Source organism: Lithobates pipiens, unplaced genomic scaffold, assembly GCF_037356315.1.
Source record: "Lithobates pipiens isolate NorthernLeopardFrog02 unplaced genomic scaffold, aLitPip1_a1.2 Scaffold_19, whole genome shotgun sequence".
Taxonomy (NCBI): Eukaryota; Metazoa; Chordata; class Amphibia; order Anura; family Ranidae; genus Lithobates; species Lithobates pipiens.
Genome location: NW_027507764.1, coordinates 195,909,909 through 195,923,779, shown reverse-complemented (window position 1 = coordinate 195,923,779; position 13,871 = coordinate 195,909,909). Strand labels below are relative to the sequence as shown.

Here is a 13,871-nt window from a genome sequence, read left to right as displayed (position 1 = left end):
TGAGGTTATATAGCCAAAATATTTCGAGAAATAGGAACAGAATGTCATCTTTACCGTTCAACAAAAGGACAGGATGAGGCAGTTGACCCATAAAATGTCTATCACTTGTGCTATAGAGGAAATAGGTTATACAATATTGTCATGATGGTATAGGATTCCCAAGATATTACATAAACTTGTCCCTCAATGCTCTCCATTGTATTGAAGATGTCAAAAAAGTTAAGCACCATGCTTCATATCTTCTGGTCTTGCCCAGGAATCACATGTTTCACATGTCATTCTAAAGTTGATGGCTGTCCTAATGCTGGATGACCCAGCGGTGTATTGTCTTCACCTGATCCCAATGTCAGTGAAATGCTACATATGATCTCTTTTAACCACTTGCTTACTGGGCACTTATACCCCCTTCCCCACCAGGCCAATTTTCAGCTTTCAGCACTATCACACTTTGAATGAGAATTCCGCGGTCATGCAACACTGTACTCATATGAAATTTTTAGCATTTTTTTGAGACAGATAGAGCTGTCTTTTGATAGTATTTAATCATGGCTGGGTTTTTATTTTTTTGCTACACAAAAAAGGATGGAATTTTTTTTATTTTTTATTTTAGTTTCTGTTATAAAATGTTGCAAATAAGTAATTTTCTCCTTCAATGATGTGCACCGATAACGCTGCACTGATGGCCACTGAAGGCTGCACTGATGGCCACTAATGAGGCAGCACTGATGGACGCTGATGTGGCAGCAATGATGGGCACTGATGAGGATGCACTGATATGTGGCACTAGATAGGCAGCACTAATGGGCACTGATAGGCTGCACTGATGGGCAGTTATATGTGATCAGCTGTGTCTTGAAAAGTTAGGTAGCTCCCTCCCTCTGTCCAGACAGCTGTGTCTGAAGAACACAGAAATCACAGTGCTACGTCCATGGGCACCCTCCCGGAATGAATGAGCCACGCTGTAGACGTTTTCAGCTATGGAGCGGTTAGGAAGTGGTTAATGCATCTGCAAAATGCAGGCAAATCTTGTATCCCAATTTATTGGGGGAAAAACAAAACCTCCAGCAATCAGCCTATGGTTGTCCAAAGTTAATGAACTTTAGACCATGGAGGAAATGATGATGGCTGCCAATTCTAAGAGGAACAAGTTCACAAAATGTGGTTCTTTTGGACCACATTAATTTACTTTAATTTACTGGAGTGTTGGCTACCTAAGGCATGAAACCTAACAGGGACTACTCAAACTTTGACCTTTTACTTGCCTAGTTCAGCACTTCCTAACGTTTTCATGTGCAGTTCTCTTCCCTCCCCCCCCCCCTTTCCTCTAGGTCAGCGGTATTGAACTAAAATTCATACAGAGGTCCGGCCATAAAACTTTTTATCCAGCAGAGGTTAGAGTCTCATGTTTAAGCTACGACTCGGATCCTTCCTATCAAAGCCCCACCCCCTTACATTACAGTTTCACTTTACATCAGTGTCTTCAGACCTCCCCTTTACGTCATAGTTCCCCCTTTACAACATAGTGCCCCCTTTTACATTGCATCACCCCCCTTACATCAGAGCATCCCCTTTGCAATACAGCCCCTTCTTTACATTACAGTGCCTATTTACATCACAGCGCCCCTTTGCATCCAAGCCCCCCAATTTTACAACACATCCCCGCTTTACAATACAGCCCCCCTTTACATCACAGTGTCTCCTATACTTCAATGTTCTCTGTCCCCCCCTTCACATCGCAGCCCCCCTCCTTACATTGCAGACCTTCACCCTTTACAACAATGTCTTTTAGCCTTCACCTCACATCACAGTCCCCCTCTCCTTCACATCTGTGTCCCCTGTCCCCACTTCACACCACAGCCCTTCCCACCCTCTGTCCAGACATGCACCATCTGCCTTCTACCTCCTGTAAGACTGAATGCTGTGGTGGCGGTAGTGGAAAGGGGAAGGAGAATAGCACCCGGGAGAGGACATCCAGGCTGCTAAGTGGCAGAGTCCAGATAAAACTATCATTCGGTCCATGTTTGGACCACAGTTCGCTATTTAGTGATGCCTGCTCTAAACTACACTCCCTCCCCCCTTTATTTTTTCCCCTTGGTCTCTCTTGTGGTTTTATGAGTTGCTGTTCTGTTTGGTTTTATACTAGTCCCTTATGCCATCATCCAAACTTTACATATTTAGTCGGAACTAGCTTAGCTCACTGTACAGTATGTTTACAAACAATTAGGGCAGATTGCCTCTTCTAGTCCATTGTTCCCCTCTTACATTTGACAGAACTTACAGAGAATACTTAAAAATGCAGTGATGTCCACATTTGGAGATGAATCATGTTTGACTATTTAATATCAAGAGGTTCCATAACGTTTTTAGGTGTCTGTGAGTATCTTGACATTGACACTTCTGCATGACAGTACTTTTTTAAAATTTAAAATAAAGAATTTAAATAAATTAAAACCCACCACATTGTTCGGCAAGGGCATTGTTCCTAATTCTTGCCTGTTGGTTTGTTCTGAAGATAGGCTTCCAGTCGATGGAATCAGCAAAGCAAAGATTTTTGTTATATTTAATTACAACATCACCATCACTCACTTCTTTTAGTGACTGCAATCCCAGAGATGTTATTTTTTGGCCTATTATCTGAAGAGAGACATTTCCACTAGAATATAAGGAAGAAAAGACCTGTTACATTAAAGTTTATCATAGGCAAGACCTTTTTATTTATTTTTATTTTTTTGAAGGCGGAGGGAGACAACCGCTTTAAAGAGAGTGAATCTCCCCAGTGTTGACACAGGCAGCAATTAAGCAGGAGTTGTAACCCTTCATCATTTTATCTAAAATTAAATAAAACATGGTTTTGGCTTTAGACAGCATTACTTTGTGCATTAAAGGGGTTGTAAGCTCTTACCTATACCCAGTGAAGTGACTAGCCAGAGCTGATACACAGAGGTGAAATAAATCCGCCTAGGGGGTGTGGCTTGCAGCACATTGACTAGGACGTGCTGAGGACTCTCTACGCCAAAAACTTCCTGTCTAAAATCCTGAGATTTCCCAGTGGCATGTTCAGAAGGGTGTAAAGACCTTAACACAGAACCCAACCATGAGGTCCAATATGGCACCCGCTCCTCCCGGTCAGCTAAAGAGGCAGCTCAAAACTGTTCTCCAAGACACTGGGCAAAGATACTCCTGCCAAACCAACTACTTCACATGTAGAGGCTCCTCTGGATCCCCCTGCTGAGGAGGAGACTGATTCTGCCTGGCTAGAGGACCCTGCTGAGCTTCAATGAGATACAGTAAGTACCCCTTCTATCCTAGCCTCAGGCAGTAATCCCAGCGCATCCCTGACACTCAAGACCCTGAGCCTACTCTCAGAGAGATCTTTGCTGCAATCACCTCCTGTAATACTAACCTGTCTAGTTTCACTACTGAATTTAAAGGAGTAAAGATAGAAGTAACATTGATTAGACAGGACATGCAAAAATTAAGAGATCGCACAGCTGCAGAATGGGAAAACCAGTTTTTTACTGAGGCTAAGAAATCTGAGGAACTTTATATTTCTACTCCACACTGGCTTCTGAACAAAGTTGGTTGGTAGCCCAGACCCTTTATCTACAGGCTGTTTCCACCGTTGCTGAAAAAAAAAATTTTTTTTATGCAACAATGTTACTTTAAGGAGGGGGAAAATACAGGGTAATTATTGGCCCGTGATCTCTCAGGCACAACGGGTTAAGTAGCAAATAGATGCTATTCAGAGCCCCATTGGGGAAATTTCCATGACTTGGACCGAGTGGAGTCTGTGTTTAGCAACTATTTTAAGGCTGTGTATACCTCTAAGGTCTCTCCCACAGAGGAGGAACTGGTGCACTTTTTGGACTCTTCAGCTATTAAATGCTCCTATTACATTGGATGAATTTACTGAGGTGGTTACCTCTATGGGTAACAGTATGTCTCCAGGGATAGACGGTCTATCAGCTGAGGTTTATAAAAGATATAGTGAGCCCCTCCTTTCTATTCTTCTAGATACCTTGAAAACTGCTGCAAGCTCTGGAGGTCTCCCCCAATCTATGAACGAGGCAGTCATAGCAGTAATACCCAAACCTGGAAAGAGCCCAGTGCTACCAGACGCTTATAGGCCTATCTCCTTTATAAACTCAGACATTAAGCCGTTGGCCAGGGTCCTTGCCACGCGGTTGGCAGGAGCTGTCTCTGATTTGCTGCATTTATACCGGCTAGGTCTACTGCTCTAAATATACATTGTTTATTCTTGAATATCCAGTTGATAATTCTGGAAACAATCCTGGAAATACAGCGGTATTCTCCCTCAAAGCTGTCAAGGCCTATGACAGCATCGAGTGGAAGTACCTTTGGGTGGTTTTGATGAAGTTCCAGGTGGGGAAATTCTTTCTCTCCTGGGTGCAATTAAATGCGGCTCCTCAGGCAAGAATATGAATTAATGCGGTTTTATCTGAGGCCTTTCCACTGCATAGGGGTACCAGGCAGGGGTGTCACCTTTCGCCCTGCTTTTTGCCCTGGCGTTGGAACCATTGGTGGGTATGGTCAGGACCTCTCCGCATATTGTGGGGTTTAGCTGAGGCAAGAGGGAGGATAAACTCTCCCTCTACGCAGATGATACTTTGATATACTTAGGGGACACTGCAGGATCATTGGAAGCTGTTATGCATCTTATAGAACGATTAAGGCAGTATTCTGGATTTGCCATTAATTGGCATAAGTCTTCTGTTCTATTGCTAGACCCTCTAGTATCGGCCTTTCCAGACTCAGCAGCTCAGCTGGAAGTAGTACACTCTTTTAAATATTTGGGAATTGTAATGACAGGAGATACTAGAGATTATATAACTTTAATCCTGAAACCTATTTTGCAAAAGTTTAAGCTAAAATGTGCCAGCTGGTGCAAACTTCCATTATCTGTTACAGACAGAGCTAATCTCATTAAAATGTTGTGCCCCCCCCCCCCCCCCCCTGTTGCTGTATGTCCTTCACAATGCACCCGTTTGGATACCCAGCTATTGGTTTGAATGCATAGATTCCCAATATAGAGCATTAATATGGAAGAATGGACTAGCTTGTTTTAAACTGCAATACCCTAAAGACCAGGGGGGAATATCTTTTAGCTTTTCCATATTCCCTCACTTATTTTATCACTGCACAGCTACAACATCTTAGAGGGTGGGATTTGTCAGTGATGGTGGCCCCTTTAAGGACCTTGCTGATCCATTCCCTAATGGACTACTCTGCAATGTCTTAAATGGAAATGGGAATTCCGGGGGTCCCTCAGGAGGGCCCGACTGTCCAATTCAGTTGTGTGCAGAGTTCCTCTTGTTATATAATCATTACTATATGTACTTACAGCTGCAGAATGTCATGAGAAAGCAGGGAAGATGATTTGTTATGCATCTAGATCAATCTGATTTCCTTCCCTCTATATTTAATACTCCAGATAAAAAGGGAATTATTTCTCGCATATATGCCTTCCTGCTAGCCCATATCCAAGCCCCCGATCTGTTACCCTGTAGGGAGAAATGGGAATCAGATGTTGGCCCTATAGATGGGGGAAGCTGGGAACAGATACTGGTGGCTGGTCCGCTAGTTTCAATTTCTGCAGCTCAGAAGTTGTCACACTTATTTATCCTTCACAGAGTGTACAGAACCCATTTACAGTTATATAAGTGAGGTAGGAGAGACTTCCCCTTGTGCCTGAAATGTCAACTACACCGGGGTACTCTGATCCATCTGCTCTGGCAATTCCCCAAACTGGTATGCTATTGGCGTGAAGTTGTTGTGACCATTAATAGCAGCCTTGTGGAGGAGCTATACTCCCCTTCTACATATATTGCTTTAACTAGATTGCTTTATTTAGGTAGAAAATTGATCGCACGGTATTGGCTCCCCCCCACCCCAGGCCCCCAACTCCAATCAATGGATACAACAGGCGAATGCTATACTTGTAAGGGAAAATAATGTGTATCAGCACAGAATTGTGTCAAGTAAATTTATCAAAATTTGGCGAGAGTGGTCAGAGAACCCAGAAGTAGCCCCTCCTCAACTTGTTCTTACCAGACTGCTCCAAGTCTAGGAGAGGAGACAGGTATACCCTAACTACAATTGGGATTTATACTCACACTGGTTATTGGGAATGCTTTATTACAGGACAGTACACACTTTGGGAGAAGAATACTCTGTTTTCTGTGTTTTCTTTGGTTTGAAGTTTGGTAATATGTTTGTTACAGTACTTACTAATAACTCCTTGCGGTGACTGAGGCCTTTTGATTTAGAAGGGAAAACTTGGAATTACTCTAAAGCCGCGTACACAGGATCGGAATGTCCGGCGGGAAATGTTCGATGTGAGCTTGTTGTCAGAAAGTCCGATGTATGCTACATTGAACATTTGCTGTCGAATATTTCCACACGCAAATGTTTGAGAGCAGGTTCTCAAATTTTCTGACAACAAAACTTTTTGTCGGGAAGTTTGATCGTAAGTACACAAATCCGTCGCACAAAAGTGTATGCAAGACTGTCTTTTTCTTTCTCTATCTGACTTGGGACTATGTGGCAGGGGAAAGCCTCTTTTATGTCTGAGCTGGGGGCACAAACCCAGGACCCAGCCTAATCCCCGAGGCCACACAGGACTGCCCACTACCAACAATGGCTGAGCACTGCAATCCACAGTAAGTGGCTCACCACTGAGAATACCCATTTCCCACCCCTCTCTCTCTCACCCCCTCTCTATTTCACTCCCCTTTCTCTCTCTTCCCCCTCTCTCTCTCTCTCTCTCTCTCTCTCTCTCAACCTCCTCCCTCTCTCACCCCCTCTCTCTTTCACTCCCCTCTCTCTCTCTTCCCCCTCTCTCTCTCTCTCTCTCTCTCTCTCTCAACCTCCTCCCTCTCTCACCCCCTCTCTCTTTCACTCCCCTCTCTATCACCTTCCTACTCTCTCACCCCCCTCTCTATCACCCTCCACCCACTCTCCCTCTTTCTCTGAGCCCCTCTCTCTCTCAGCCCCCATCTCTCTGTCAGTCGCCCCCCTCTCTCTCAGCCCTCCCTCTCTCTCAGTCCCACTCTCTCTCTCTCTCTGCCCCCCTACCTGTTTCAAGCAGAAACACTGCACATACTGACTCCTACCACCATGACCATTTCAAATTACTGAAGTGCTCATGGTGGTTAGAGTGTTCCTTTAATATCTCTCAGAAGAATTAAACCTCTGTACACTGATTCCATTTCATTTGATCATCCTCTAGTTGTGTTAAATTGGGTTTGCCACCTTCCTGAAATTAGTTTTTGCAGGTTAGGATGTCTGAGTCATCCATCTCTATATTTGCCTGGGCTGTGAAATATCCAGTGCGGCAGCACCAATTCCAACCTCCATCCTCTAAGTCCTGCTGGGGTTTGGTCTGTCTCGGACGGGGAGGGGCGAGTTCCATTGGATTATACAGAGTTGGGATCTCCCACTTGCCCAGCTGTCAGATGAAGTCCCGCCTCCTTAGCCGACTCCTATGATAGGCAGCACACTGGTGACATCTATCATAGGAGGTGGGACTTCGTCTGAGGACAGCCGCCACACGGGGTAAACAGGAGATCCCCGCTCTACATAATCTGACTCCTCTTCTCTAGGTAAGGCTGAGCTGATTGACACTCAACAGGCTGAGCTGATGGGCACTGAGCAGGCTGCATTGATGGGCACTGAGCAGGATGCATTGATGGGCACTGAACAGGATGCATTGATGGGCACTGAACAGGCTGCATTGATGGGTACTGAATAGGCTGCATTGATGGGTACTGAACAGGCTGATCTGATGGGCACAGAACAAGCTGATTTGATGGGCACTGAACAAGCTGATCTAATGGGCGCTGAACAAGCTGATCTAATGGACACTGAGCAGGCTGATCTAATGGGCACTGAACAGGCTGATCTAATGGGCACTGAACAGGCTGATCTGATGGGCACTGAACAAGCTGATCTGATGGGCACTGAACAGGCTGATCTGATGGGCACTGAACAGGCTGCATTGATGGGCACTGAACAGGCTGCATTGATGGGCAATGGTGAGCATAATACACTCTTCAAATGTGCTTTAAAATGCATGCTTTTCCCTTTTGTGAACCAGAAAATAATGATGTTATGTGGTTGGGCCAGTATAATAATGCTATGGGGCTGGTATGAAATTATTTCCAGAAATAACATATATATCGTTCCTTAAAGCGGACCTGCACCCTAAAGTGGAAGTTCCTCTCATCGGAACCCTCCCCCCCTCCAGTGCCACAATTGGCACCTTTTAGGGGGGTGCAGATACTTGTATAATCCAGGTATGTGCACCGACTTCTGGGAATAGTTAGCCGCAGGTAGCCGCAGATGCAGATCTGGCAGGGCTGTGTCTTTGCACACATACTGCAGAAAGGTGCCCTTTCTCATCTCAGACAGTTGGGAGATATGGTCCTTGCTCAGCTATCTGCCTGAGCCAGACCCCATGCTTATAGCAAACAATGCCTCCTGAGTGCATAGAACAGCATCATAATAACAAAGCCCCTTTATCAAGAGGAAAGTAAAAAACAACAGGACTCTGTGTCTGATGCTGTTAAGGGTACTTAGTAGCTAAAGGACATCAAATGTAAATATACAGTATGTTCAAGAATTTGACAGGGCATTTACAGCCAGTTCTTAGAGGTCTTCTCACTTCTGCTTGCATGAGTCATCCTAAGGCCCCTTTCACACTGCTGCGACTTGAAAGTCGTGTGATTTTGCTGCGATTTCAGGGAATGCCTGTGTAAACTTGAGGTCTACGGACCTCAACTCGCATCAAAGCTGGACAAAAGTAGTACAGGAACAACTTTGAAGTTGGTGCGACTTGAAGTCGAACAGATATGAATGGTACTCATTGGAAATCATGGGGTACGACTTGTCATGCGACTTTGCAGTCCCAAGTCACAGGACAAGTTGCACAAGTGTGAAAGGGGCCTCAGATAAACTTAGTATGTGGCATGCACTAATTATTAACAAATGTCTGCTATTAAATAAGTTTTCATTCTTCAGATACCTTATTCTTTACATTTACTATACTTACGATAATTTTGTTCTGCCCCTGATTATTTCAAGGTTTTCAAAAATACTGAGGTCAGCGTAAATTTCTGGCCACCACTGTATTGCTAAAAATCCTGCAAAAGAAAGAGGGTCTAATTTAATAATTTTGTCATTAGAGTAGAGTGGTTATTTTTTAGGTTCATGTTGTGTGATCTCCATCTAGCGATCAGTCAGCATCATATTAGTTCAAGCGAGCAACAAGCAGAAATTGCACCCCTTGCTGTGTCTATCCCATCTAACTTTTTTTTTACAAAGAAAATGGCAAAAATGAAGAGTCTGCTATAGAGAAACAGGACCACAATACAATAAACTGTGCTATGAAGGAACAAAATCACCCTCCATGTTGTTGTGGGCACATCACTGGTAAATGCATGAGCTTCTAACGTCAGCCAGTTATTGCTATAAAGACAGATACAAAATTAAAAAAATTTGTTGTTATCAATTCCTTTTACCCCTCTAATATGTTCATGTTTGGATAAAGTCTCTTTTTCAGTCACAATTTTTATTTTTAATATACACAGGGCCAGCACCAGCGATAGGCATGTCAGGGAGCCGCCTAGGGCATCAGGGTTGGGGGGTGTCAAAAATCTGGATCCCCAGGCACTTTCTGGGGATTTGGATTTTTAACACCTGTCCCTCCAGCAGGCAAACTAAAACTTCCACCCTGCATCCCATAGAAGAGAGGGCTCAGCAAGGAAGCTTTAGATTGCCTGCTGTTTAGTAGGCAGGCTGCTGTCAGCGGGAAAGAGTCGGAGAGCAGCTGTCAGAGCGGATCCAATGAGGCAGAAAAAGGCGGAACGGTGGGATTCCCATGTGTGCGAGAAGGCAAGAGGAGGCGGGGCAATTGCTATCAGGCAGCATGGAGGTGGGCGCTGGCTGTGCACACTGAAGTCAGGCCAGTGGAGGAGGAGTTCAGGATGGAGGAGGCTCCCAGTCTTTGCAGCTGCTGCTGTCTACCGATGATTCGGGGGAGATCTTGTCATGCCTGCCCCAATGACAGCTAACACACCCTGTTTGCTGCAGATTCCTCCACTGACATCATGTGGAGGAGGACCAGCAGGACTGGGAGGAACTGCCAAGATCTGAGGGTAAACATAAGGTGTGTGTGATGATGGAGGGGGGGGGGGGGGGGGTATCTGGTGTGTGTGGTAGAGAAGCTGTGATCAGGGTGAAGAGATCTGAGGGGTGTGACCAGACTGGGTTTATGGGGAGGGGGGTGATCAATCTGGGGAGGTATCTGGGGATGTGGTGCAATCAGAGAGGGGGATATCTAGGGGTGTCATGTAATCAGAGTGAGGGAATCAGGGGAGGCATGTTATGGGAGAAGTAGGTGTGTGTGTGTGTGTGAGGGGGGGGGTTATTAAATGGGGAGTATCTGAGGGAGTGGTGATTAGGCTGATGAGGGGATATCTAGGGGTGTGATCAGAGGGGGGGTATCTGGGGAGGTGTAATCAGAGTGGGGGTTATCTAGGGGTGTGATCAGAGTGGAGGGTATCTGGGTATCTGGCGGTGTAATCAGGGTAGGGTTATCTGGGCAGGTGTGATCAGGGTGGGGGGTTATCTAGAGGTGTGATCAAAGTGGGAGGGGGATCTGGGGAGTTGTGATCAGGATTGGGGGTTATCTAGGGGTGTATCTGGGGGTGTACTTAGGGTAGTGGTATCTGGGCAGGTGTGATCAGGGTGGGGGGTATCTGGTGAGGTGTGATTGGGTGGCTTATCTAGGAGTGTGATCAGAGTGGGGGGTTTCTAGAGGTGTAATCAGGGCTGGGGAGGTGTGATTGGGGTGGGGGAGTTATCTTGGGGTGTGATTAGAGTGGGGGGGTATCTAGAGCTGTGATGAGAGCGAGGGGGAGTTATCTAGAGGTGTGATCAGAGTGGGGGTATCTGGGGGTGTAATGAGGGTAGGGATATCTGGGGAGGTGTGATCAGGGTGAGGGGGGTATATGGGGGTGTAATCAGGGTGGGGAAATCTGGAGATGTGAGCTCAGTGGGAGTTTTTTTTGGGGGGGGGGGGTGATCTGGGAGTTTGCTAATGGGGGGAACCCAGCCATTGAAGTTTTAGTTGGTCTTACCTGCCAGCTGCCTGTGGCCAATGAGGGTAAGCAAGGAATGCATAACCCCACCCCCTCATTACACAGTGCTATTTAGTGGAAGTTCAGAACAGCTCCATTTTCAATGGTGTGTAACATCCTGCACACTGCGCCCCATCACATTACGGGCGCAAAGTGAAGGAGGTACCAGCTCAGTTTTAGACAGGGAGTACCAAGAGGAACGGTGGGAATGGGTTGCGGGGAAGGGGTGCAGCAAAATGCATTTTCGCCTACGTTGAAATATATCCTTGCACCGGCCCTGAATATACAGTACACCCCCTACCAGTTTTTTAAGTCCCTTTCCCTGCCCCAATCCCCACCCTTAGTGCAAAATCCCCCCCTCTTAGTGGCGTAGCAGTAACTGGAAATACAACATGCAGATCCTGTATTACTGCACTTTCATCTATGTCTAAAAAAGACAAAACCAGTTTAGGTCTAATATGCTAGGAGACAAGTTTCTAGTGAGAACTGCTAATGCAAAACTGTGCCCTTTCCTATATATCAGACATTGCTGTCAAATGTCAGATCCAGGTCTCAAATGGTAGCCAGGAACCAGGCCAGTGTTGTTCATGATCATGTGACCACCATGAAAGCCAATCATGGCTTTCATGCACTCAGTACATAAACTTCTTAAGCCTGCAGATGCCACTTATTATTAAAAATAATAATTAATTTAAAAAAATATATTTTTCTGATTTTAGTTAAGCCTATGATAAAACAACTGGAAGGGATATTTAATAAAACAGTGCACCAATTAAATATCTTATATTCCTTTAAAAACAATGTAACCATTATTCAGATAAGCAAATTAGTTATAGAATTATTATAAAGTAAACAAACACATACTGTCTCTGCTAAATTTGTTCTGTGCACCATGCTGCTATAAGATACTGCCTTATGCCGCGTACACACGATCAAACAATCGGGTGGAAAAGTCCGGCAAACTCAAGTCCGCAAGACAATCCCCCCATGTGTAGCCTCCGGCGGACTTTTTTTACCCGAAAGTACGGCGGACTTAGAAAGTATTTTTGCACTCCAATCTTCCCGCCGGACTCGCATTTCGGCGGACAATCCGGCCGTTGGTATGCCAGTCCGCCGTACTTTTGAAATGAGCTGACTTTTCCCGCGCGGAGAAAAGTCCGCTCATTTTGAGCGCGTCTCCAGGTAGACGGGGCCAGCGAAGGAGGCGTCTCTGGCCCGGTCACCTGGTATGGACTTAAAGAGGAACCCCAACGCCGAAAAAAAATCATCAGCACCCCCCCCCTCCTGAGCCGTACCAGGCCGCGTGCCCTCAACACGGGGGGGTGCCTTGTTGAGGGCATGTTGATGAGGACAAGGGCCTCTTCCCGACAACCTGGTTGTCAGGGTCTGCAGGCCGGGCGCTTATCGGAATCCGGGAGCCCCCTTTAATAAGGGGGCCCCCGGATACCGGCCCCCCACCCTATGTGAATGAGTATGGGGTACAATGTACCCCTCCCCATTCACCTGTGGAAAAAAAGTAAAAATAAAACACAACACACAAGGGTTAAAATAGTTTATTGCACAGCTCCGGGGGTCTTCCGTCTTTGGGGGTCTTCTCGCCGGACTCCTCCTCTATCTTCTTCTAGCTCTTTTGGTAGTGGAGGAGCCCGGCTTTCTTCCTCGCCGCCGCCCTCTTCTTCCGACTTCGGGGGTCTTGTCCCCCTCTTCGGTTTTTCTTGCCAGGCCACCGTGCCTTCTTCTAGCTCTTTTACAGGCTGAAAAAGTGCCGTGTGTGAGCAAGTAGCCCGTTCAGAAAGCCCGGCGGACAGTCCGGCGGGAAGTCCGCCGGACTAAGTCCGCCGGATAGTCCGCTACGTTTGCACGCGGCATTAGAAAGAATAAAGTTGGCCCTGTTTCTAATTGCTTGCCTTACTATATACATTTTTCTTGCAGCAGCCTTATCAAATAAAAACAGAATGCTGTATTTAACAATGTGTAGAAAAAATATGTATCAGTTTATTTTTCATGTGGCACAAATCACGATTTAGATAAAATAAAAATAAAAATTGCACCATACAACCAGGTAACAATAAAAATGGATATTCTCGATTGTATTACCATTTATTATTATTATTATTATTATTATAATACAGGATTTAAATAGCGCTTTACAATATAAAAGGGAGACAATACAGTTATACTACAATAAAATACAAGAGGATTAAGAGGGGCCTGCTCAGAAAAGCTAATTCATGAACATACCTGTAATTCCTGAAATTACATACCTGTAATTTCTCGTATATTTTTAAGGGATTTTAGCTTTTCAGGATTTAGTTTTGGTGTATTGGTGTAGACGTCACTAAAAAAAAGTCAGAAGCAAATGAGACTTTAAAATACAAGTCTACCCAAAATGACCTTGTAGTTTTTGCTGCATTCTGAGTTTTTGTAGAAAAACATTGGTAGAAAAATCACAATGTTGGCATAGAACTTGTAGCATTTTGCCATGGTGAAAGTTCATAGAGAAAAGCTAAGATGGTCCCTTACCATGTAAATAAAAAAGAGAAGGGAAAGTGCCACTGTCAAATGTGCTAGTATGTATGGAATATTGTGAAAAAATTAAGTCAATAAGGTAATGCACTCACTTTGTACTCACTTAGTACTTAGTTAACGCATTTTAAGTACTCAGCCAGATGACCAACGGGGGTGGGGGGGGGATCTTTCAGGTAGGTAAAT

The 13,871-nt window shown here is 45.1% G+C and overlaps 1 protein-coding gene across 1 annotated transcript in view; it reads right to left on the bottom strand.

Annotated features, from left to right (window-relative positions):
- LOC143996516 (epidermal growth factor receptor-like) overlaps positions 1–13,871 on the bottom strand; it is an 83,561-nt gene that overhangs the window by 12,814 nt on the left and 56,876 nt on the right. The window contains exons 9-11 of the mRNA XM_077491605.1: positions 13,424–13,497; positions 9,071–9,161; positions 2,457–2,653 (exon numbers count right to left, since the gene is read on the bottom strand). Coding sequence (XP_077347731.1) covers positions 2,457–2,653; positions 9,071–9,161; positions 13,424–13,497 — 362 coding nt within the window. The remainder of the gene's footprint in view (positions 1–2,456; positions 2,654–9,070; positions 9,162–13,423; positions 13,498–13,871) is intronic.